The 26,193-nt window shown below is 43.9% G+C and overlaps 1 protein-coding gene across 1 annotated transcript; it reads left to right on the forward strand.

The window, feature by feature from the left end:
• Positions 1-19,229: 19,229 nt before the first annotated feature.
• cited1 (Cbp/p300-interacting transactivator, with Glu/Asp-rich carboxy-terminal domain, 1) lies at positions 19,230-19,658 on the forward strand. The gene has a single exon (XM_055644195.1). It carries the CDS (start codon positions 19,230-19,232, stop codon positions 19,656-19,658), a length of 429 nt encoding a protein of 142 aa, XP_055500170.1.
• The last annotated feature ends 6,535 nt before the right edge of the window (positions 19,659-26,193 follow it).

Consider the following 26,193-nt stretch of genomic DNA (forward strand, 5'->3'; position numbering starts at 1 on the left):
TAGTGTGACATTTACCCAGTTCTTGCTGCGAATCTTTATTGTTGGAGGATGGTATGTTACAGCAGGGATGGGTTGGTAGAGAACCTTTGTCTTGATTTTTAAATATTCTTGCCCTCAATTGAGCAAAGGCTCGCTTGGCAGAGTGAAGATGAAAATGAACTTTATGGCCGATGCTAGTGTTCGCCAAGAGGTGACTTCCAAGATATGAGAAGTGATCACATTCACCACATTTTTGCTATGAATCTCCACTGTTGTATTTCAGTATAGTACAGCAGGGACAGGTTGGTAGAGAACCTTTGCCCAGCAGATGCTGAGTGCAAGCTCACTGAAAGTGTTCACAATGGCTTCTGAGCATGCGTTGACTGATGAGGTTTGGGACCAGTATACAAGTCCTCGCTGAGTTCCATTTCCGAGAACTGTCCATAGCCCGAGCAGATTACAAGTAGAAATATGGCCACCTAGCAACATATTCAAATAAAAACACAGGCCAACCTAGGGCATTGTGTAGTTAAACCAGAGTGTTTAAAGCAACCATTCAGATATTGCAGCAATATTGCTCCCACACAGCAGAAGATGCCTGCAGTCCTGGAGCAGCCGGCAATCTATCCTGCCAGTCTCCCGATTCTTTTTGCAGGCAATTCTGTCCCTGCAAAGTTCTTTAAATTCATTAGAAGAGCAAATGAACCATTGTCAGTGTCCTCTCAGGCCAATGCCCCCAATATTAAGGGTCTAATTACATTTAGTTGGGCAGGCTACAGTGTTCTTAGGCCTGTTACCAGACTCCCCAAGCAGCTTCATTCATATGTACAGGTTGTACAGGTAACCTGGGATGGACCTGCACTTGGGACTACAGTTTTGTTCATTGTCCTCCATCCCCATGTGGTGTAGGATGGACCCCTGATGAGGTAAATCGAGTCGGCCGCCCAGAGTCGCTTCCTGCAGCACCTACTTGCCTGCACATTCATGACCACATAAAGTAACCCTTCACCCTTAGGAACAATTCAGCAAGGAAGACTCAGCAGTCAATAGGCTTCAGACAGTTATTCAGAGGCCACACGCCTGCATTGCATTGACTTCTTCTCACAGGGGTACGGCTAAACTGGGACGGTAGAGGAGTAGGTGGGCCTCCTGTCAAATCTGGGAGCTTCATCATTTTTAAATGGCTTTGACATTCAAAGATTTTTAATTGGCAACTGGCAAATATAGTTAAAACAGTTGCTAAAACTATTTAAGCATTTAAAAAAAATAATTATCAATAGATTAGGTAGACAAAAATGCTGGAGAAACTCAGCGGGTGAGGCAACATCTTTGGGGCGAACTGAACTTCAAACTGAAGAACGGTCTCGACCCGAAACGTTACCTATTCGTTCACTCCATAGGTGCTGCCTCACCCGCTGTGTTTCTCCAGCATTTTTGTCTACCAGCATTTTTTCCAGCATCTGCAGTTCTTTCTTAATCAATAGATTAGGAATTCCTTTTCAAATGAACAACAATTCGGATCCAATGTCTTCTATCACAGTTGTGGCAGCAGAGTGATGGGTTCCATCAGGTTGCTCAGTATGTCTGGCCAGTCATTGTACTCTGCTAGGAGTACACAGATGGCGAAGATAAGTGTGAGCTCCTCAAATGCGAGGGTTCTCTTAGAAACTGCATGTCACACACAGCTTAATTCAACCCATTCTTCATTTTGATCGATGCAGGGCTGGTATAGTGGGAATAGTAGCCTAAAATATTTTATAGAAATTGAGTAATCAGAGGTGTTAACAGCAGGCGGGGGGAAGTCCAATTCCCACTGTACCTGCCCTGCACGATCATAAGTCATTCAAAATCTTTAGACTTTAGAGATACAACACAAAAACAGGGCCTTCGGCCTACCGAATCAACGCTGACCAGCGATCACCCCGTACACTAGAACTGCCCTATACACCAGGAACAAATTACAACTTTACCAAAGTCAAATAACCCACAAACCAGTTTGTCTTTGGAGAGTGGGAGGAAAGCGAATCATCCGGAGAAAACCCACGTGCTCACAGGGAGAACATGCAAACTCTAAAGGTGCCAACTCTAAAGACAGCACGTGTACTCAGGATTGAACTTAGGTCTCTTGTGCTTTAAGGCAGCAACTATACCGTTGCATCACAGAACCACTCAAATCCAGGTTTAAATGTGCAGTAGGGCACTCAAATACTCCTGAAAATCCAAGAAGTAATAGTTCAAGGGTGCTTTGTCACATGTACAGTAAAATTCTTTTTTGCCTACAGTTCAGTGACAATCCAGTACATTAGGTCAAATAATACTGAGTATCAGTGTAAAATAGTAGACTACAGTCAGTACACAAGAGTCACCACGTTTTAGGCACTGTATTAGTGTCCAACACAGTTGGTCCGAGAGAGAAACATCACAGACCCTGTCATTCAGGAGGTTCTCTGCTTAGAACTGGATCATTTAATATTGGATTTTGCACAACACAATGTGATTTCTATGAAATACAAAATAATAAGGAAATCTAAGAACTTCACCAAGCTGTGTGAAATGCATGGGTTTTGTTCAGCAGTTCATTATATCTGATGCATAATGCAGAGATGATCCCAATTTAACATTGTAGCATCTAGCGACATGTAACACTGCTACTGTTTTACACACTTTGCAAGCAACGATACAACTCCAGGCACCAAATTTCAAACAACATATTCTTTTTAGTTAAATGTAGATCGTGTAGACAAAGAGATGGCACTGAGCAAATTTGTTTGTAGGCATGACATGGACTAAAACAACTTTAGGTTACTGTGATAAAAGCAATAGTTGCCAATCACATCTGGTATTGTGTGTTCGGGTGATAAATGAACTCATTTGTAATTAACCAGCTTGATTACATTCTGTTTTAAACCGCATGACATAGGAGCAGAATTAAGCCATTCAGCCCATTGAGTCTGCTCTGCCATTCAATCATGGCAAATCTATTTTTCCCTCACAACCCCATTCTCTGCCTTCTCCCTATAAAATTTGGTGCCCTTATTAATCAAGAACCTATCAATCTCTGTTTTAAAAAACAATGTTTTAGCCTTTGTGGCACTGAATTCCACAGATTCGTGACTATAGCTTTAAGAAATTCACCCTCATCATTCCAAAGGTACGTCCTTTTATTCTGAGGCTGTGCCCTTTGGTTCTAGACTCTCCCATTACTGGAAACATTCTTTCCACATCCACTCTATCTAGGCCTTTCATTATCCAGTAAATCATTATCCTGTAAACTCCAGTGAGTACAGGCCCAGGGTCTGTAAACATTCCAAATTCATTAACACAAACATCCCGGGATCATTCTCAAGAATGAATGACGGGCTTTGGGTGATGTGTCAAGCCTCAAACAAAGTCTTTGGAAACTTCCCAGCATATTCCAACGGTTTCAGGAGTAGAATACTGAACATCAGCAATAAATACAATCCATATTCTTAAAGATCTATAATTTGCACCATTCTACATTGCTGGTGGGTTTCTGATTACAAGCTGCTGTTGTGTTAATAGCTCTGGATCCAGTTTAATAAATGTGCTGAGTTAGCAGCAATGCCAAAATAATTTTATATTACTCAGTGACACTTCCTGCCATTAATCTGTCAACAGTAATATAGGACTACAGACAACATGCCGCTAAGGCAGGAGCATTCAAAAACAGAAAGGAGGATATGTAAAAATATTTTTGCTAAATGGGAAATGTTGGTGCGGATGGGAGTGGCACTAATCGCAGCACTGTTTGGCTTTACTGAATAGTCACAATTTCCAATAGATATCAGAGGAATACAACTGGACTGTGGGTAGAATTTGACTAAAATAAATTTATGACATTGAATAGTTTAAAAAAGAGGAGCCTTAAAGGTGGTTTTTATTTGTGGAGAAGAGCATAGAAACATAGAAATTAGGTGCAGGAGTAGGCCATTTCGGCCCTTCGAGCCTGCACCGCCATTCAATATGATCATGGCTGATCATCCAACTCAGTATCCCGTACCTGCCTTCTCTCCATACCCCCTGATCCCCTTAGCCACAAGGGCCACATCTAACTCCCTCTTAAATATAGCCAATGAACTGGCCTCAACCACCCTCTGTGGCAGAGAATTCCACAGATTCACCACTCTCTGCGTGAAAAAAAAAGTTCTTCTCATCTCGGTTTTAAAGGATTTCCCCTTTATCCTTAAGCTGTGACCCCTTGTCCTGGACTTCCCTAACATCGGGAACAATCTTCCTGCATCTAGCCTGTCCAACCCCTTAAGAATTTTGTAAGTTTCTATAAGATCCCCTCTCAATCTTCTAAATTCTAGAGAGTATAAACCAAGTCTATCCAGTCTTTCTTCATAAGACAGTCCTGACATCCCAGGAATCAGTCTGGTGAACCGTCTCTGCACTCCCTCTATGGCAATAATGTCCTTCCTCAGATTTGGAGACCAAAACTGTACGCATAACAGGAGGTTATCTGTATAGTCAGCAAGAAATCAAATAGGAAAGTTAGAAGGATGTTTTTAACTAGAGTGTAGGTGAGCTGGATTATATGGGTGTACTTCCAGGGGTCAGATTAAGTGTATGAAGAGAATAGAAAATTATGCTGATACATAAAAGAGGAGGTTTGAGTAGAGCACTAATGACAGCATGGACCGGATGGGCTGAATGGCCTGTACCTGTACACACATTCAATACAACTGGAATCAAGAAAATGGGTCATTTAGTTTCTCTCCGTTTCTCTCCTCTAACTGAGGAAGTGGGCTTTATTGTCAAAACTACCAACTGAGAGCAGATAACACAACAAGAATTGAACCCGTGTCTTTCTAAATTGTATGGCTAAGCAATGAGCACTGTTTTCTCCCCCATTCAGCCTATAACTACCCCTTTTTAATTACAATTTTCTTTTCCTCTTTCCTTATGCTTATCTGACATCTTCCTGGTATATCACCTCACAGAAGTGGCTCTAGTAAGCTAGTGATTAACACTTGTTCAATGAGGAGCGAAGGGCAGCACGGTGAGAGTGGCATTGAACATCCTTCAGTGCCCCAGCCTGATGCAGTTCTACAACAGGAACACCTTCATAACGAACAGGAAAGGCAACATACAATAGAACTAAGCAATCTCTGAATCAACAGATCAGATCAAATCTCTGGATCACGTCAGATCATCAATGACAGTGCACCCCATATTTAGCCAGGGCAGCTTACGACCAGCGGTATGGAAGTAGATTTCTCTGATTTCAAGTAATTTAAGTAACTCCTGCATTTGTTTCCCCCCTCCCCCACCCCTCCCTCTACCCCTCTACTCCACCCTAGTCGTTCTACTGCTTCCGCCGTTTGTTTGCATCCTTGTGTCCCTGTTGTTAGCACTTCTTCCCGGCCAATAATGTTCCATTTTGGAATCCACCCTTCCTGAGGATATCTGTTGCCAGTCCTGTTTTGCTTTGGCCTTTTCTATCTTTTAGTCTGAACACGGGTTCCGACCCAAAACGTCACTGATTCTTTTTTCCAGAGAAGCTGACTAACCCGCTGAGTTATTCCAGCATGTTGTGTTTCTCTTTGGTATAAATCAGCATCTGTAGTTTCTTCCGACACATCAATGAAAGTAGGCAATTAGGCGATAAACCTGTACGTCTGTTGAGTGTGGGAGAAAACCAAAAATCTCGAAGAAAACCTACGCAGGTCACGGGGAGAACGTACAAACTTCATACAGACAAGCACCCGTAGTCGGGATCGAACCCGGGTCTCTGGCGCTGTAAGGCTGTAGCTCGACTGCTACGCCACCATACTGCCCTATAAGAGTGTAAGGGGATATTCTCCATTTATACATATCCAACAACATGCAAGAAGCTCCGCGCCATGCAAAACAACATAACTGGCTTGTTTTATCCCATTCATTATCTTAAAGTCTTAGACCTTCCACCATCAGCACCCAGTGGCGAGGAGTACATCGTCTTCAATTTACTCTCTTGGGCTATTCCAACTGCACTTCACAAAATGCTACAATGAGGAAGGACAGGATCATCAGAAACAAGGGAACACTACCACGTGAGGATTCCTCTTCCAGTCACACACCATTCTAATTTAGAAATATATAGTCATTCTCTTACTCTCTGAGCTAAGTCCTGGAACTCCTTCTCCAATAGCATTGTGAGCGTATTTCCACCGGACACTGCGGTGGTTGAAGAAGGCAACTCATCACCAATTAGGAATGGCTAATAAAAGCGCCAGTCTCACCCAGGTTTCAGGAAAACGAACAAAGAAATCTTGAAGTGCATCTATGCCATTCAGTTCAACTATTTGTAATGACAGAGGGCAGATTTTGACATTAATCTCTGGACAAAAATGATTTAGAAACGTTGCTGTGATTTTCTTTGGTGAAAGGATGTATTGATGATCTCTCATTGTTTTAATACCAATCTTCTCTCTGAGCACTATGAACGTTTGGAATATTTTGTTCCCCAGCGATGGAAAAGAAAACATTCATTTTGCAAAGTGGATAGAAGACAGTAATCAGCGTTGCCAGATTTGCAAAAGCCTAGGGAAGATAATCAAACAGTAAAGCTCAATGCCGTGTTTGCTTTGAGAAAGATTTGAAGAAATTATTCCTGGATAAAGAAAAGTAGGCCATAACGTGAATAATTATCTCCACTGATGAAGGATTGGAAGCGGACGAGCCCTGTCAGGAGCTGTCACTGCAGCTCGCTCCTGCTTTCCTGAATTAATTCCATCCTCATCACCTCCTGCTAGATGGATAAATAGTATGTTAATATTTACCGCAAATTGTGCTGACTTATTTCCTTTAAAGAACAAATATAATACTTCTGTTAGAAGTCAATATTTTCCAAATCCATTTGACTGTGGTACTCTTAAAAAGCTAATCAATTATTTTACATTTTGATACATATTACAATGGAGCTGACTTGTTACTGTTGCCTTTTGCTTTGATGTGGTTATTCTCTCTTAGCTGCTCTTCTGGTAAATTGCTTGTGTTCATTCTTAACATAGAAGCCATAAAAGCCAATTTAACCATGGGAATTTTTCCAGCCAAGCTATATCTAACATATCTATATTACTAAGTCTGATCTTGACCACTTCCTGTTGTTCTGTATATTGATTTTAGAAAGAACACTTCCACTTACGGCTGTGATTTTTGGCCATCTTACTCAGAGTCCCCCTCCGCTGTGCAGGATAAGAGGATTTTTCCCATTGATGAAAAATAAAAGAGTTATTAGTGTTTAAAAAATGTTGAGATTCTCTCTCTCGAAGGCCACGCCTCTTCCGGAGGGACTATAAAACCCGGAAGTGTTGAGTGCCTCAGTCTCTGCAACATGGGGGAGCAAGAAGGTCACGTCTCTCAGTCTGAGCTGTGAATAACTGAACACATTTCTACTAAACTGTGAGTGTGGTTTTACTGACCTTGAGTGCCCTTAATGTGGTTTGAAATGGAAAATGTGGTTGGTTTGAAATAAAGCACAACAAATGGTTGTTGGTGGTGGTTGGTTTGAAATATAGCACTGCAAATGGTTGTTAGTTTGAAATAAAGCACAAAACAGCATTAAAAGTCTAAACTTGACAACTTCCTGTTTGCACTGTATACTTTAGATAAAACGCTACCACTTACGGCTGTGGTCTTACTCAGTCCTCCTCCGTTCATCAGGTGCAGAGGATTCTTCCCATCAATGAAAAATAAAAGTGTTATTAGTGTTTAAAAAATGTTGAGAATCTCTCTCCTGTCAATCACGCCATAAAGGCCACGCCCCTTCTGGTGGGAGGGGGGAGGGATTATAAAACCCAGAAGTGTGTGTGTGGCTCAGTCTGTGCAAGATGGGGGAGGAAGGGGTCACGACTCTGTCTGAGCTGTGAATCAACTGAACACACTGAATGTCTACTGAACTGTGAGAATGGTGTTTTGTGTGGTTTTATGGTGGTTTCACCCTGCTTGAAATGGTTGTTAGCCATAATGCATTTGAATGTGGTGGCCTTGCACCCTGAATGAAATGGTATGAAACTACATTTGAATTTGGTGGCCTAGCAACCTGCTTTAAGTGGTATGAAACTGCACTTTAATTCGTTGGCCTTGCACCCTGCTTGACGTGGTATGAAACTGCACCTGAATTTGGTGGCCTTGCACCCTGCTTGAAGTGGTATGAAACTGCACTTGAATTTGGTGGCCTTGCACTCTGCTTGAAATAGAATTTCAAGGAATAGCCGTGAGTCAACTGCCAGCCCACCAGCCATGAGTGTGCTGCCAGCACTGAATCAATTTGGCCCACAATGTCTATACTAGCCTTCTAGAAACCAGTCCCTTCAGCCCATAACACCCATACTAGTGCCCCCAAAAGCCCCCCCCCCCCCCCCCCCCCCCCCACCCAATATTGGAATTGGTGGAGAGGTGGAATATTGCTTTGGAGGACCAGCCCTCCCATGTGAACAAGGGACCCAACGGGTCCCGCTTAGTCTAATAATTATTAAAACTCTTGGATGTGGATGTATTTATTTGTATGTGTATTTGTGTGTTTTTCTGTGATTCACATCTCCTCGCAAATACGACGCGCTAACGGTGAGATTTTTACAAATTCCGATAAAGATTTATCTCAAAAATCGCCTCTTCTGAAAATTTGATTCATTATTTCTTGAGTTTTTAATTAAAATTGTTCACAAATCAGAGATCTTTTTTGAAAGCTAACGAAAACGAGCTATTAACGCCACAATGGCTCTGCTCCTCGTGGCCAGCTGCGCAGAGTTTTCAACGCGGAGCTGGCCACTGTTTTCCATGAGCTGCGAGCAACATAACCCCCCCCCCACGTAAAACGCACTCCGCCGGCCGTCCACAACACGCCGCCACGTCCCGCCCCGCCCCTAGCCCATCTGCCTCCCCCCCCCTAGGCTCTGGATTGAAGCCACTGAACACACAGTAATTTGGTTGGGCATCTGAGGGCTTCCGAGGCCTCCTCTCCCCCCCTCTCCTCCCCCCCCCCCCCCGGACCTTCCCCCCCTCCCCCCCCCCCCCCAACCCCCCCCCCACCCCCCTCCCCCCCCCCCTCTCCCCCTCCCCCCCCCCCCTCCCCCCCCCTCTCGCTTCCCCTCCCCCCCCATCCGCCCAGCTCTTCCCCCCTCTCTCTCTCTCTCTCTCTGCCCCTCTGTCACTGCTCGCTCTCTATCTCCCTCCCTAGACGCGCCTGCGAGTTAGCGGCTATGCGTCAGTGGATAGGGCGGGGATGGGGTAAAAGGAGATAACGAATAATATTAATATAATATCAAGGGGGGCGGTTTGTGTGTGTGGGGTGGTTAGTGTGTGTGTGTGATGCCACATTATGCCGCCAACCCCCCCCCCCCCCCCCCCCCCCCCCGCAACCGCGTGTTGAGGGGACGGGACCTAACGGGTCCCTCTTGGTTTCATACTACTTATTTGTACAGTTTCCTGTATGCTCTCAAACATAATGGCCAATATTTCTGAATATAAATTATTCCCAAATGACTATATAGAATAAATGACAGGGTCCTTGGGAGCATTGGTGTACAATGGGGCATCTTGTACAGTTTCAAAGTTATTAAAATTAAGTTATCAAGATACAATTCAAAAGTTATTAAAACCATTCAAACTATTAAGTATTTAAATCTAAAATCAATAAATTAATTATATAATGTAAATTACCTTTTTCTAAATCCCATACTGCCGTAGACACAAAATGCTGGGGTAACTCAGTGGGTCAAGCAATATCTCTGGAGAAAGCGGATTGGTGATGTTTTGGGTCAGGACCATTCTGCAGACATATAACTATTCTTCTCCACTGCAATGGGTGTTGTTTCTGTCCTTGCAACAACTCCAGGAGGTTCACACTCTGTTGTAGAACAGAGTCAGCAAAACGTCCACATACACTTGTCAGGAAGTTCAGGCTTCTATATTCATGCTGGATTCACAAACTTTCTGATACTCACCAGAGGAAAGGCAGTAGTTTCATGTGAAACGGCCAGCATCTTCATTCCTCAGTGATGTCTCAGCCAAAAATTACAGGTTTAGATCATTGGATTCTTTCTTGTAAAAGAGGTTTTGTAGTGACTAAATTACCCAAGAGATTTGATGATGGCCTTTTCATCATGTTAGAGGGATGGTTTTCAGTTTTGAACCACAACTACAAATAGCATTGTCATCTGTCAGTCCGGGAAGTTTGAAGAACACTAGAGTAGCTATCAGCAAAATATCTAACAAAGAATCTGACCTGAAACATGAACTCTCTTTCGCTTCACACAGATGTGGCCCAACCTGTTGAGGATTGCCAGATGTTTTTGTTTTTCCAACAAGACATTGTTGCCAGGCCATTAACTCATGGATCATTAATGATTTTGCAGCTTACTGAGAAATCTATTTCAGAAGTAGCCATTTTAAAAAACGTAATGCAGAGACACTGTACATTTTTCATGCCATCTGTTCTCTGCTATCACCGCTGTTCTAGAATTCCAACACCACCTCTTGGAACATTGTTTCTTTCGCTAGTGAGTTATTGCCTACAGACGAGCGGCTTTAATGATACTACACACCAATGGAACTGAATTTTTATACCCTTATTCCTAACAAGTTTTCTTTTTGCCCAAAGGCAAGCTGGCTTTCCTTTTAATGTTGGTGGAGGGGTGGTGATGGGGGAGACTAAAACAATTATCCATTCAGTGGAACCCTTCTTAGGCCTCAATAAGTGATAGGGGAAGAATGCAGGATGTCAACATACAACTCCAAATGCCCACAAAGTGCTGGAGTAACTCAACAGCTCAAGTAGCATCTCTGGAGAACATGCACAGGTGACAGTTGGGGTCGGGTTTCTTCTCCAGACTCTAAAGGTTGCCTCAAATTAAATCAGAAAGGTACATCATGATGTCTGCAGTAAATGTATCTGCCATTGAAGTTTTGATCGAGTCCCTTACATCTTCCCACACTGTTTACAATTGAAATTGGCTGCAGACATTTGGAATATGTGTTATCCAACAGAGAAGATTTACCGAATTTTAAAGGTTGCCAAGGGGTGTTGTTCAAATCGTTACCTGCGATCTTGCTGGCGTACTTCCGGACACATATGATATCCCTTGGAAATCACCACAAATTAATCAATGCAGATGAATGCGTGGTTAATAAGATCCTGACCGGCAAAGTGGCAGATGTAGCAATTTTTCCCAGGCAAGGACATGCTGGGGATTGGGACTGAAGAAACTCCAGAAGGCTTTAACAAAATAAATGAATCACAGAAATTCCTGTGGGCACCCTGCCAGAGACATCACCAGATTGGGTCCTCCAACTCGAACGTTTAAAAGTAGAGACATTTTAATCTGGGGACAAAACATCCTGCCAGATGCAGGAAGGGAGCCAGATGGTGTCCTTTCATGAACTGATGGAAATTCCTGGGATTTGTGGAAGCTGTACTCCTGTAATATCTTCACCGATATTAAAAGAGTACCATATTTCAAAGCCAAGCAATTCATTTCAGATTGCTTTGCGAGCTCAGCAAAGCCATTCAAAACCAAACGTGATCACCTTTTTCATTTAAATGTAAAAAATGTAGCTGTTGATGAGTTGTCTGTCTTTTCACCGTTTTATTTTCATTTTAAGTTAGTTAAAGTGTTTTGTTTGGAGGTCTAGACTTTTTTATGTGGGGGGGGGGGGGGGGGGGGAGGGGAAAAATACCTTTCAGGGTCCCTACCTGGTCGGAGAGGCAGCTTTTCTCCAGGCTGCAGCTTCGACCAGTCCTCGTGGCCTACCAGCGGGCCTGGAGCGGCGTTTCCTGTCGGGAACCGCCCAGAACCCTGGCTTCGGTGGCGGCACAGCGCTGGAGCGCTATCGTGGAGCGGGCGATGCCTTGCCTGGGTCGCCGCGCTGGAGCTCCGGTGAGCTGAGACCGCCGGGAACAACATCGCGGAGCTGCGGGACTGTGGAGCGACCAGCTGTGGGCGACGGCGCCGAACTTTACACCGGGAGCCTGGGATCTCGTGACGAGATCACCAGTTGTGGAGCTCCAACCGGCGCGGACTTGTCGGCTTCGGAAGCTGCGGCCTCCAGTACAGAGGTGGCCGTTCCAGGGTTCCCAAGCCGCTGTGAGGACTCTCCCGACGCCGGAACACCACCACCCGGCGAGAACGGCCAGGAACATCGGGCCTCCATAGCAGCAACTGTGGAGGCCTCAATAGGCCCGACTATGGGTGAACTGGGGTTGGGGACTGGACTGGACTCCCCACAAACCTGTCCTATCCATGTACCTGTCTAACTGTTTCTTAAATGTTGGTGTAGTCCTTGCCTCAACTACCTCCTCTGGCAGCTTGTTCCATACACCCACCACTCTTTGTGTGAAACAGTTACACCTCGGATTCCTATGAAATCTATTTCCCTTCACCTTAAACCTATGTCCTCCAGTCCTCGATTCACCTACTCTGGGCAAGTGACTGAGCATCTACCCGATCTATTCCTCTCATGTTCTTATACACCTCTATAAGATCATCCCTCATCCTCCTGCACTCCGAGGAATAGTCCCAGGCTACTCAACCTCTCCCTATAGCAGAGACCCTCTACTCCTGGCAGCATCCTCGTAAGTCTTCTCTGTATCCTTTCCAGCTTGACAACATCTTTCCTATCATACAGAGCCCAGGAACATTGGGAGATTGGTGCCTAGGTATGAATATAGTAAATAGAAATTGAGAAAGAATGTAAGTAAATGCATAATAACATTAGTGCCAATAGGGTAACGCACTACAGCAACAAAACTGGTTGTGAGAATGATGAAGCTACAAGTAACTTTCGAATGAAATGTAGTTTGCAATGTGAAGCATTTGACAGGATCGCTTTGTCAAGTAAGTATGTTTAACGGGTGGTCTCCAAGTTGTCCTGAATACTGAGATATAGTGTTATTGAAGTGCCCATTAGACGGTTACTTTTGTGCAAAAACCCAGAACATCTGCCCTTTCTGAAGAATGGAAGAGGCCCGTTGCAAAACATGGAGTCATGCATGTGTGTGGCAAGCAACATGGATTGATGGCAGTCTTGGACTGTTTTAGAACAAGAATCAGTCTGTGACACTTTGTATTATAAGGATTATGACAATCCAAATGCAACATCACAGGAACTAATGAAATATATTGTTAGAAATATGGTGCAAATATTTTATAAACCATTCTATAGGTCAGGCAACATCTCCAGAAGGAGAAATAAGGAGAATATCTCACGTCAATCATTCATCTGAGTGGGTCATTTTGATCGGAGAGGATGGTAAAAGTATTTTTAGTTTTAGTTCCAGAGATACAGTTTGGAAACAGGCCCTGGCACACTGAGTCCATGCTGACCAACAATCACCCACCCATGCACTAGTGCTATCCTACACACCAAGGGAAAATTATATGCCAATTAACCTACAAACCTGCACATTTTTGAAAAGTAGGAGGAAACCAGAGCACCCAGAGGAAACCCACGCGGTCATAATCACATATGACAAACTCCGTACAGACGGCACCCATCAACAGGATCAAACCCAGGTTTCTGACGCTGCAAGGCAACAACTCTACCACTACTTCAGTGTGTGATTTTTTTTGATATTTTCCACTCTTACGTGCTAATTCTTTGCATCCTCCCTATTGCCCAATTGTATTCTACAATCTATGACCTTAAATTTGTCAATCTACCAGCTGCAAATTGGAGTTAAACTCTGATATATCTCAAATGCTTCTACATCCTCTGTCAAAAGGAATGGACACAAGGATGGTTGACATCACAAATATTCTACAGATGAAGGTCAGTGAGTGAAGGTAAATGTGGGCTCGACTGATAGTTCCTGAGAGAGTCTATACCTAAATATGAAATAATTTTTCCTGCTTAATTGGAAGGCATTTATTTTTTATCTGATAAGCATGTTTCCCTAATGTTGATAATGCAACATGTGATTAGGAAAATTGGGGAAATGAATAATAAAACTACAATTATCAATGGCAAATATTTTCTGCTGCTATGAGGATGTGCAGTTTGCATATCTGGCAATCACCCAGATGCAGAACCTGCCTGCTCATTTATTTCCTCACTTATACCTTGCCCTATCCAATGTCCATCATGCTCGAATGAATAGTCTCTGCTGCAAATGGTGCTCTTAAAATACACTCTCAGGAAAGCCAGTCAAATATTTAAAAATACTCTCTCCTCCTGATGGTGTTGATACATTTGGACCTTTGCCCCATGTTGTCCTCTGCCTTAGCCTAATGGCACCAACATTAATAGTGGGCAAGCAGTACAGTGGAGACCTGTTCTGCACACATGCCACCTGATTCTGCACACATGCTATCCTGGATCAGCTGATAGTAATCAGAGGTGCCATCCCTAGTCCTGGGGAACTGATTCAATTTCTACCACCGGAGTCTCATTCAGGCTGAAATTGACTAATACAGACAAGAGATTGATTTCCTTATCTCTGTGGTTCACATCACTAAGCGCTGAGCAATGAGAAGTCAAGTGATCCATTAGTGGAAACATCGGTATTATTTTTTTCGTAGATGTGTAATAATTAAGTCATTGTATGCTTTCTGCTGTTTGATTCTGGTTGTGGATATTTATGAGTAGATTTCTTCAGTGTTCTCATCAGTATTAGCGAACATATTTGAAATATATTATTTTATTAATTGCCCATGACTGGATTCAGTCATTAGTCACCAATTGCTTAATACACAATTTGAATCAATAAGGCGGGTTGAGGGATTTTGCTTTTGACCTTCCCAAGCAGTGCGCTGGCCTTTCAGCCCCTTCACTGCGTCCATGCTGACCATCTACCACCCTAATTCTATGTTATCTCACTTACACATCCACTCCCTACACACTGGGGGCAATTTGCAGAGGCAACTTAACCTACAAACCCGCACGTCTTTGGGATGTGGGTGGAAACCAAAAACACATGCAAAGGAGAATGTGCAAACTCCACACAGACAGCACCCAACTTCAGGACCAAACCCAGGTCTCTGGTGGTGAGAGACGCCAACTCTACCAGCTACACCACTGTGTCCCCACTGTTGGTAATATTCCCCCTTTGGCGGTGAAAGCTTACTTTTGGTTCATCATACGAATCAATGAAAAGGCCACATTGCAACAGTTGTCACAATTTAAAAACACCGAGCTGGCTGTAATGATCTTTGGGCCGTATATTCATGTGTAGGAAGGAACTGCCCCGCTGAGTTACTCCAGTTTTGTGTGTCTATTTTCCGGCTGTAGATTGATGTGCTCTTCCCCTCTAGCGCTTGAATCCAGACCAGATTTTGCAGTCGCCCTGCTCATTGAAATCTGTACTTTGTGTCAGTGAATACTGATGGGACTGGGGCAGAATAAAGTGCCAGACCAATGAAAAGCTCTTACATTGCAGCTGGGGATTGACGGAGGGAGCGCGGCGCGGACAGGAGCTCATGAGGCGTCGATCATCCTTCACACCGAGGTAGTCTAGCACCGGAGTGAACTCCCGGTAACTCTGCCTTCGTTGGGACACCGAGCGGGAGAAAATCTGCGCTGATATCCTTCTCGCTGCAAGTAATTGACATCGTTATATTTAACCGAGCGGCTGGAGCCTTTGAAGGACACATTGGGTTGTGAGCTGTCTTGCTGAGCGCTCCGGACAGCGGCAGTGTGGGGGGGATAACGGCACCGTAGCTGGGCAATGACGAGGGGTGTGGGGAGTGGGGGGGACGAGGGAGTGGGATGGGAACTTGCACCCTACACCGGATCACGTTTGCAACAGAAATCGTAAGACATTAACCCAGGGCATCCGATGACCCAACTCACGTGGATCACAGACCTCCCCCCCCCCCCCCCCCCCCCCCCCCTTCTCCTTTCCTTTGTTTGACGCCCTGTGCTTATTCACAACAATTTAAATTTCGGACAATTATATATGTCAAAGCCAATGGAAAGGGCTTCCAGCTTGGTGTTTTTTTCCCGCTGCCGCAGCTTTCGGCACTCTGTTGAAGATATATATATATATGGTTAAATGTTTCCAGTGTGTGACACGGCTGGAGCCGGGCCGATCAGATCCTGTTGGAGTTTAAAGCAAGTGAATATTTATGAAAAGGTCAAAATAAGTCCAGCTGCCTGGAATGGGGGCACTGTCAACATGTCCCCACACGCCATTCTGTACAAGTTTCACATGGTGCATGCCAACCATATCGTATCCCGTGCTCTCGTTAAAAACTCGTAGGTCTCTGACTTTCCCCACCCAAGAACATCCCTCATCTGTGTAAATATCTATATTTAATTCTTACCGATTATTATGTTTTTCTAGCACTCTGCGCGCGGTTCCTTATCACTAAAATATGATCTTACTAAAATAGTACATGAGGGTCAGGTGCTGGAATCTGGAGCAAAACACAAAGTGCTGGAGGAAATTCAGTGGGTCGGGTAGCAGCTGTGGAGGGAATGCAGTTCATACGTTTTCGGAACAGAATTAGGCCATTCGGCCCATCAGGTCCACCTCGCCATTCAATCATGGCTGATCTATCTTTCCATTGCCATCCCATTCTCCTGCCTTCTCCCCATTACCCTGGCCATCCTTATTGAATGAATAGGCGACATTTCGGGGCAGGATCCTTCTTCAGTCTGACGAAGGTTCCCCACCCGAAACTTCGTGTACCTGGTACTGTGTGTGTTTTGCATTAGAAAATTAGAAAGTTACAGCTAAGCACAGTGTCTTTCACACCTCGAAAAGTTCAATACAATCACGGAATGTAAAAATTGAAGAGGGCCCAGTAGAAGTTTAAAAAACGCCCAAGAAATGAGTAAAGTGTACAATGGTAAACATAATGCAGGACAGGTCTGGGTGGTCCAACAGGAGGTCTGGGTGGGGGTCCAACAGGAGATTACTTCTGTAGTGGCTGGGGAGAGAATAGGAGAGGGTTGGATGCTAGTGGGCAGATGAGAGAGAACGGATGACTGAAGTGATTGGATTGGGTGAGAGCTGGTATAGATTCAACGGCCCGAACAGCCTCATCCTGTGTCTTAGGAAAAGACGGAAGGTGGAAGCTGAGAGAATTGAGAGCTGAGGTTGCTTCTCATGTGGAGTTTATAGTCGTATAGGACAGAAACAGGCCATCAGTCCCATTTATCATCAGCCCACCCCCCCCCCCCCCCCCCCCCCCCATTGAAGAGATCGCCTCCATACGTTTTTTAATCTGAGCGTTTATGGGGACTGTCGATGCTTTCGACCAATAAAGACCCATCTGATTGTGGTGTAGGAAGGAACTGCAGATGCTGATTTAAACCGAATATAGACACAAAATAATGGACTATCTCAGCGGGTCAGGCTGCATCTCTGGAGAGAAGAATAGACGACGTTTCGGGTCGAGACCCTTCTTCAGACTGTCTATCCGTCTATATCTCACGTTTCCTTTTCCCCTGGCTGGTCTGAAGAAAGGTCTCGACGCGAAACGTCACCCATTCCTTCTCTCCAGAGATGCTGCCTGTCCCGCAGAGTTACTCCAGCATCTTGTGTCTATCATCTGATCGAGTAATTGATTAAATACGCTGCAATGTTGTTATTGGTTTTCGGGAAGGGATCTTTGCTGCTATTTTTAGTAGCGTAGTGAGTTAACCCATGTTCCCGAGAAAACTGCAAAACTGTGTCTTGGTAACACAATCTAGAAGGTCAATGCAAATGTGTACAAAGGAACAGAAGAAAGGTCACAACCCGAAACGCCACCCATTAATTCTCTCCAGAGATGCTGCCTGTCCCGCTGAGTTACTCCAGCATTTTGTGTTTATCTTAAGTCAATACAAATACCTGAAATCCAGAAACCACTTTTAAATCAAGCAAGAAAAAAAAGTGGACATGGAATAAGGGAAAGGAGCGTAGGAAGGAACTGCAGATGCTGGGTTAAACCGAATATAGACACAAAAATGCTGCAGTAATTCAAGGGGACGGGCAGCATCTCTGGAGAGTCTGAAGAATGGTCTCGACCTGAAAAGTCACATATTCCTTTTCTCCAGAGATGCTGCCTGTCCCGCTGAATTACTCCAGGATTTTGTATCCATCTATGGAATAATGAAAGGTATAAACATAAAACAATTACAGCATGGAAACAGGCCATCTCGGCCCTTCTAGTCCGTGCCGAACACGTACTCTCACTTAGTCCCATCTACCTGCACTCAGATCATAACCCTCCATTCCTTTCCCGTTATATTTTGAAATTGTCACTCAATAACTTTATTTAATTTTGAAAATATTTCTATGGGAGGTAAAGAAAACGGAATACCATCGGAGAGCTGGAGCCGGATGGAAGAAAATGTTGAGAATCAGTTTTAATATCTATCGAGTTACTGTGGAAGGGTAGTTCGTGTTAGTTCCACTTTCATTTATATTTCAAGGTCAATATTCAGCGTGGTCCTCAGTCTATAAAATCGACCACGGTCAGTTTCAAGTGAGATACACCTTGCCAAATGTCGGACGGTCAACTTAGGGCCAATGTAAAACGGGTTGGAATTGCTTGTACATTATCGCAAAAGGCAAAACCCGAAAAAAAGCTTGTGCCAAATGTGTTGTTCCCATATGTTGTTTGTAGAATCCACTATATGCAATTTACAGAACATAAAGTTAAAAATTACACGTTGCAACATTGCGATTAGAAACATTAAGCAGTACAACTACTAAAGTCATAGAAACAAGGTGCAGGAGTAGGCCATTCGGACCTTCATCCCTGCACCACCATTCGATATGACCATGGCTGATCATCCAACTCCGTATCCCCTCCCTGCCGTCTCTCCATACCCCCTGATCGCTTTAGCCACAAGGGCCACATCTAACTCCCTCTTAAATATAGCCAATAAACTGGCCTCAACTACCTTCTGTGGCAGAGAATTCCACAGATTCATCACTCTCTGTGTAAAAAATGATTTTCTCATCTCGGTCCTAAAATACTTCCCTCTTACCCTTAAACTGTGACCCCCTAGTTCTGGACTTCCCCAACATCGGGAATAATCTTCCTGCATCTAGCCTGTCCAACCCCTTACGAATTTTGTACGTTTCTATAAGATCAATCTTCTGAATTCTAGCGTGTACAAGCCGATGAAACAGCAGTCCTGGGATTGACATATCTGTTACGGTCTGTTTCCTAATGAAAACCGAATGCGATTTATCCTCCTTGCTGGAGTTAATTTAAAGTTGTTTTTTGCTCTTCACTGTTCAGGACCCTGCCTGCCTGTTGTCCAGGAAGCCGATTAGTTACCCGGGACTGAAGGAGCGTGAGGCAGTCGCGATGCTTCACTACGGAGCTTCGGTGGTCCGGAGCAGGGTCCCCAGCGGTTCCAGCGGGCAGTTTAACCCGGGGCTGCTCGCTTCTTCGTGCGGGGTCCAGAAGCAGTCGTTCGCCCTGCACGGCCCGCAATTGCTGGCCAGCTTGCAGCTGCAGAAACTCAACAGCCAGTACCACAGCTCGGCGCTGCCACCAGCTCCGCTGCCCGGGGACGGCCAGGCCCTGGGGGATGTGCAACCCTCGGCTCAGGCCACTGCGGGGACCCCGGCCCCTCACGCACCGGGCATCATCGACACCGACCTCATCGACGAGGACGTGCTCATGACCCTAGTGTTGGAGCTGGGCTTGGACCGAGTGAACGAGCTGCCCGAACTCTGGCTGGGCCACAATGAATTTGACTTCACCTCGGACGTGGCGTCGGTCACTTGCTGACAGCGGAGCAGCCTGGACACTGTGAGCGGACTGACCTGATCTCAACAGCTTCCAACTCACCCCAACTGACAGGTCGAGAGAACGATAGCAGTCAGTTTCTTACCTACCATCTGTGTTACAGACTCGGGTAATGTACCGGTCAGAGTTGCACCTTTATTCAAAGAGGTTCGTTCAGCTTTCAAGGAAACACCTCCACTGACAAGCCGAACCGATTAAAGAGCATCATTATTCTGCCCATGGACAATGACACGAGGTAGCGGCGCTCAATGTATTCATTGGGAAGTGCAGGTGGGGATTGACGACCTCAGACGTCCTGCCTTAAAACAGCCCACGCGTGCGGATGGTTCCTGCTGCTTTCTTGAACTGGAGATATTGAAACAGGGTCTCGGAGCTGCCCTTAAATACCACCGGTCAAATATCTCCTATTTCCTATTTCATTTCCTTTCATTTGGGCTCTGCAGAAAATCTCGGGGTTGGGTGGAAAACAGCGGCGTGCTGGGCGGATTTGTGCAGTCGCTGATGGGTGGTCGGCACTGGGGTCGGGACTCCTCGCACCCACCCACCCACTTTGCCATGTACACTGACACTTGATTATTTTAGAGATACAGCGCGGAAACAGACCCTTCGGCCCACCGAGTCCGCGCCGACCAGTGATCCCCGAACACTAACACTACCCTACACAAACTACGAAGCCAATTAACCTGCAAATCTGCACGGCTTTGGAGTGTGGGAGAAAACCGGAGCACCCGGAGTAAACCCACGCGGTCACCGGGAGAATTCCAAACTCCGTGCAGACGGCACCCATAATCATGACCTCTGGCACTGTAGGCAGCTGATCTACCGTTCGGTGAAAACACAGGAGTGAACCTAAATTTCAACCGGGCCAAAGGTGTTTGTTTGCTCAAGGATCCTAGCGTTTGCAGTCTATCCACAAATTACACTTGGTTTCTGCTACCCTCATAATGCCGCAGCGCTGGGCAGGGCAGACAAGGAGTCCGCTCCGTCCCACCGTCTCCACGGTTCTGGGGTTTGTTAATCTTCTTCCCCAACCCTATTTTGTTTGTTGCTTAAACAAAGGTGGAAAATCGCCCAATGGAGGAGATATCGGAGGGGCAACATGAAATAAACGAATTGTTGCCAGATCTCACCTCAAGTCAAGTCCCTGAACTGGTATGCCGATGATTTAAGTTGTTGTGGTGTTTACATAGCTCACTATATAAAACAAGCACCGGTTACTATATTTTTATTTCCCCCTCGCCCTGTCTGCCAGGGAAGGTGTAAGGTCACTTCTTGCCAGGGAGGGAGCTCTCTTGCATCCCCTTGTGGCCAGGACGCGAATGAAATTGGCGAAACTGAATTTCCCTTCGCCTCCCCTCGTGAGCGATTCATAAAACGACAGAATGCCAACTGGTCTTACATTAGAAAAGACGTTAGAGCTGTGCTTATGCATCTATTAAGGATAGTAAAATAAAGGAAACAATTGAGAAGTAATGGACTGCAATTCAATACAGAACACTTTTCGCCAGAGGGTGAATTCTAGCACCCAAAGCATCATCAATTAGCCTGAGAACACGTTCGTTCACAGAGTGTGACGCAAAATGCACCACATCACATACAAGGGTGGAAATAGCATAAAAACAGGAGAGATTGGAGTAGGAACTGGCCTGAAAACCACTTGATGCCTGCTTCATCATCCAATAAGATTGTGGGTGGTCTAGTCTTGACCCAGAAAACCAATTTTCCCCATGCCCCTCTACTTCAGTGTAATTCAAATCTGAGTGGAACCCTGTCTTGGATATTCAATGACTGCTTCCACATCTCGCTAGGATAGAGAATTCTAAAATGTCACTGACCCTCTGAGAAAGTAAATAGATGACCCCCTTATTGTGAAACAGCGCTTCCAAGCTCTGGACACCTCCTCCTTCCAATTGAGTAATCATCCTCTTGGCATCGTACTGTGAATCCCACTCACAATCTTACTTGTATCAATAATACCATCCCTTAATTTTGAAACACCAATAAGTCCAATCAGTGCACCTTTCTTCATACATCAATCCATTCATTCCTTGTGAACCTTCTCTGCATTGCTTCCAATGCATGCACACACTTCCTTAAATGTGGAGCCCAAAGCTGAACACTGCTCCAGGTGTGTTGTCAAGAGTATCCTTTAAATTGGCATCAACATTTTGATGTTTGCTCCCCATGTCCTCAACAACAAGGCAAGCAGTTGCTTGATCTTTCTAATAACTTGCTATTTCTACACACTGACCTTTTATGTTTCATGTACTTGTAACCTGTAGATCATTTTCCTCTGTAACATTTAAATAAATACTTTCCCATACTGTACTCTATCTACCAACTCGTTGCCACTCATATAACCTATCCATATCCCTTTACAGGTTTGTTATATCTTTATCACAACTTCCTAATCCTTCCAATTTTGGATCATCAGCAGATTTGGCAACTGCATACTTTATCCAGGTTTTCAACATGTTTTGTAAATTGTTAAGGGCCTTAGCAGATCCTTGTGGTAAGTCGTTACTGGCTCGTTGTTTTCTGCTAGTTAGTTGCTAGTCTATCTACAGTATGCCAATATATTACCCCACCCTGTGCATTGTTAACTCAAAGAATGAAATCATAAAATAGTTGGGGCAATTATCGGGAGAAAATGACTTCCAGCACCATCACAAAAGTAATAAAAAAAGATTCTGTATAATCAACAGATTAAGTGCAGCAATATTTTTAATAGGGAATAGTTTCCTGGAAATTCAGCGAATGCAAATGAGTCAATTCACATTGAAATGCACCAATGTATTCATTGAATGCTTGAACATGGCGTCTTTGTGATGGAAATAATATTCAATTCTTCTCTGCCATAGGTTAAATGTAGCTACTCCGGGACACACAAAATGTGTAATGTTCACACTTGTTTAGTAATTGAGTGGCTGTGCACTTATCTTGCTTCTTTTTTTAACTTTGTATAACAGAAATAAAATAAAGGATCCAACTAATCTACACCACAGATGTAAAATATTCCCAGAGCTATCTTTGGAGGAAATTCTGTAAATTCTTATGATCTTTACCCATTGGAACAACCATTCAATGGAGGAACATCATCCTATATAATATAGCATTGTCAATTTACATCTTTTCATTAGGTCACTTGCTGGTGCTGTTTAATAAACGCACATTGTAAAAAAATTGACCTAAACTGTAGCACTTTTGACATTCTGGGGAGCATGTTGTAGACTTGTATAACATCCACCAAAATTACTTTACCAGCACTGATACTTAATAAACATACGATTTGTTATATTCAAGTGAAAGAGTATCAGGTGTTTCATTTCATGGAGTTGCCTGAGCGATGTAAGATTTCACTTTGTGGTTCAGAATTCTGACTGACAGTATGGGGTGATCGCTGGTCAGCACAGACTTGGTGGGCCGAAGGGCTTGTTTCTACACTTTATCTCGAAAGTCTGGTCAGAATTTATTTGTATGAAAAATGTGTCATTCAAAGAAGAAATGGTGCAAAAAATAATGAATACTTATCTTACCTTTCAAACTATTATTTCCCTTCATACCTCCATATTTTATAATGTAACTTTTTTTTCTGCTGCCTACTCTTATTTGTTTATTATCTTTGTCTTCTCAATTGCACCCTTGTTTTGCCTCCTCATCTCCTTTAAGGTATTCACTGCTTTGAAATGTATTAGGCCAGGGTTTCCTCATTGTAAGCATGGATCTCCAATCACAATGCTTATGACAATTACTGAGTTAAAATACTTTAAAAAAAAAGTTAATTCACCTGTAAACAATTCAAAAAAATATTGGTACAGCATATTGGAACCACCATTCTACCCTCATGAAGCTTCAAACAGGTAAATGGCACATATTGTTAGAATTGCCAGCCTTGAGAGAGAATCTGAAAAATTTAACTCAAAAGTGATGATTAGTGTACGAGGTGTTCTATCTCCTGTACACTGAGTCATAATTCAGCATGGTGAATTTTAGATGGCATTGGAGTTGCGTGTATCCAGACAGCCATGGTGTTGAAAGAGTAAAGCAGGAAGTATTGAGGTGCACCAATTCAAGTTAAGTCTAATTTATTGTCCTATGCTCAAATTCAGTGAGGTACAGGTACAATGAAAAGCTTGCAACATCACGGGCACATTTTAGCTTAGTTTGGTTTAGAGATACAGTGCGGAAACGGCCTTCGGACTACTGATTACGCACCAACGAGCGATCCCCGCACATTAACACTATCCTATACACACTAGTGACACTTTTACACTTATACCAAGCCTACAAACCTGTACGTCTTTGGAGTGTGGGAGGAAACTGGAGATCTCAGAGTAAACCCACGCAGGACATGGGGAGAACGTTCAAACATAAATTCTACGTAAAATTATTCATACATTAGGAATACATTTTGCAAGACAGTAAAAAAAAATATTTGTGAAAAGAGATTTGTGAAAAATACAATCTGGTAGTGCTAGAGGTTGTCCACAGAGTTCAGTTAGGGTTGTACAGTCAGTTCAAGAATATGATAGTTGTAGGAAAGTATCTGTTCCTGAGCTTGGTTGTCATCAACTTCAGAAATCTGCACCTCTTGCTTGACATTAGCAGCAAGAAGAGGTCATGGCTCAGATGGAGGTGATCCTTGATAAATTCATAGTCAAACAGCACAGAAATAGGCCCTTTGGCCCAACTTGCCCATGCTAACCAAGATGTTCCATCTTCACTAATCTCATATGCCCGCATTTGGATCCAGTGACAGAGAGGGCGCTGATTCCTATTTCTAAAGTTTGGAGATAATTTTGCATCTGATTTCAGATTGGAAAACAAAGTTATAGTCAGTACAGAAATCTAATGTGGGAGTCCTTGTGGTCCGAGTGTTCCAGAGATGAGTTCAGTGACAGGGAAATGGCGTCTGTTGTGGACCTGTTGTAAAACTAAGCAAACAGTAGATCAAAGCTGTCCGGGAGTTAATAGACGCCATTGCCAGTCTCTCGAACCTTGTGACGGTGGATGTCAGAACCACTGGACAGTAGTCATGAAGGCACGCTACCTTAAATTTCTTTGAAACTGGGCTGATAGTGGTTTCCTGAAGCAGGTAGGGATCTCAGAATGGAGCTATGAAAGCAGTTATAGATGTCTGAATACCTTTACGGGCTAATTCGCACATGTCCTGAGTACACGGCCATGGACTTCATCCGGGCTAGTTGCTTTTCACGGATTCACTCTGCCATTGGATCCTCAACTTTCTGACCCACCGCCCACAGTCAGTGAGGATAGCTGACAGCACCTTCTACACAATAATTCCCAACACCTGTGCTCCGCAAAGTAAGTAAGTAAGTTTATTGGCTAAGTATTCACATACGAGGAATTTGCCTTGGTGCTCCACCGACAAGTAACAACATGACATACAGTGACGGTTACGAATGACTCAGATAGCACTAAACATTAATAATAATACATTAATGATAAAACACCATTGATCAAGCATGTGAACCAACAAAATACCAGATCAAAGGGAGGCTACAGATTTTTGGCTGTTGAGTAGAGCAACTACTCGTGGATAAAAAACGTTTTTATGTCTGGCCGTGGCAGCTTTGACAGTCCGGAGTTGCCTTCCAGAGGGAAGTGATTCAAAGAGTTTGTGGTCAGGGTGAGAGGGGTCAGAGATGATCTTGCCCGCTTGCTTCCTGGCCCTTGCAGTGTACAGTTCATCAATGGAGGGAAGGTTGCAGCCAATAATCTTCTCTGCTGATCGGATGTTTTTAGTCCCCTACAAAAAAAATGTTTTTAGTCCCCTACAATACTCCCTCTGTACTCATAATTGTGGAGCAAAATTTGACTCTAACTCCACCTTCAAAAAAGTACTAGTTAAAACAAAAAAGGTCCTCAAGACATATAATTTTGTTACACATTGAACATGTTTCCACATCATTCCTCTTGTATCTCCATTAGTTTATAGCTACAATATTTGTTTCTCTGTTAACTATTAACAGCTAAAAGAACATTAAAAAAATTGTTTAATTTAGTTTAGATACAGCACGGAAACAGGCCCTTCGGCCCACCGGGTCTGCAACCACCAGCAATCCCCGCACACTAACACTATCCTACACAACAGGGACAATCTACAAATTTACATTTATAGCAAGCAAATTTTCCTACAACTTGTATGTCTTTGGAGTGTGGGAGGAGCCTCGCACACAACAGAAGCTTTTCACTGTACCATGGTACACGTGAGAATAAACAAAATGAAAATAACAGAGAACCCGGGGAAAACCCACACAGGTCACGGGGAAAACGTACAAACTCCGTACAGACAATAGACAATAGGTGCAGGAGTAGGTCATATGGCCCTTCGAGCCAGCGCCGCCATTCGCATGGTTGATCATCCACAGCATCCATAGTCTGGATCTCCATTCTTCTATATTTGTTGCTCTCATTTTGAACTGGTTACATTCACTGGGATATATAAAATATAAGAACGTGCAATACATTGAACTGAGACAAAAGTGCTGGAGAA

This window comes from Leucoraja erinacea, chromosome 12 (genome assembly GCF_028641065.1).
Source record: "Leucoraja erinacea ecotype New England chromosome 12, Leri_hhj_1, whole genome shotgun sequence".
Taxonomy (NCBI): domain Eukaryota; kingdom Metazoa; phylum Chordata; class Chondrichthyes; order Rajiformes; family Rajidae; genus Leucoraja; species Leucoraja erinaceus.

Bases quoted from the DNA above. Each gene is read 5' to 3' on its own strand.
- cited1 (XM_055644195.1), top strand. From the start codon at position 19,230: ATGCTTCACTACGGAGCTTCGGTGGTCCGGAGCAGGGTCCCCAGCGGT.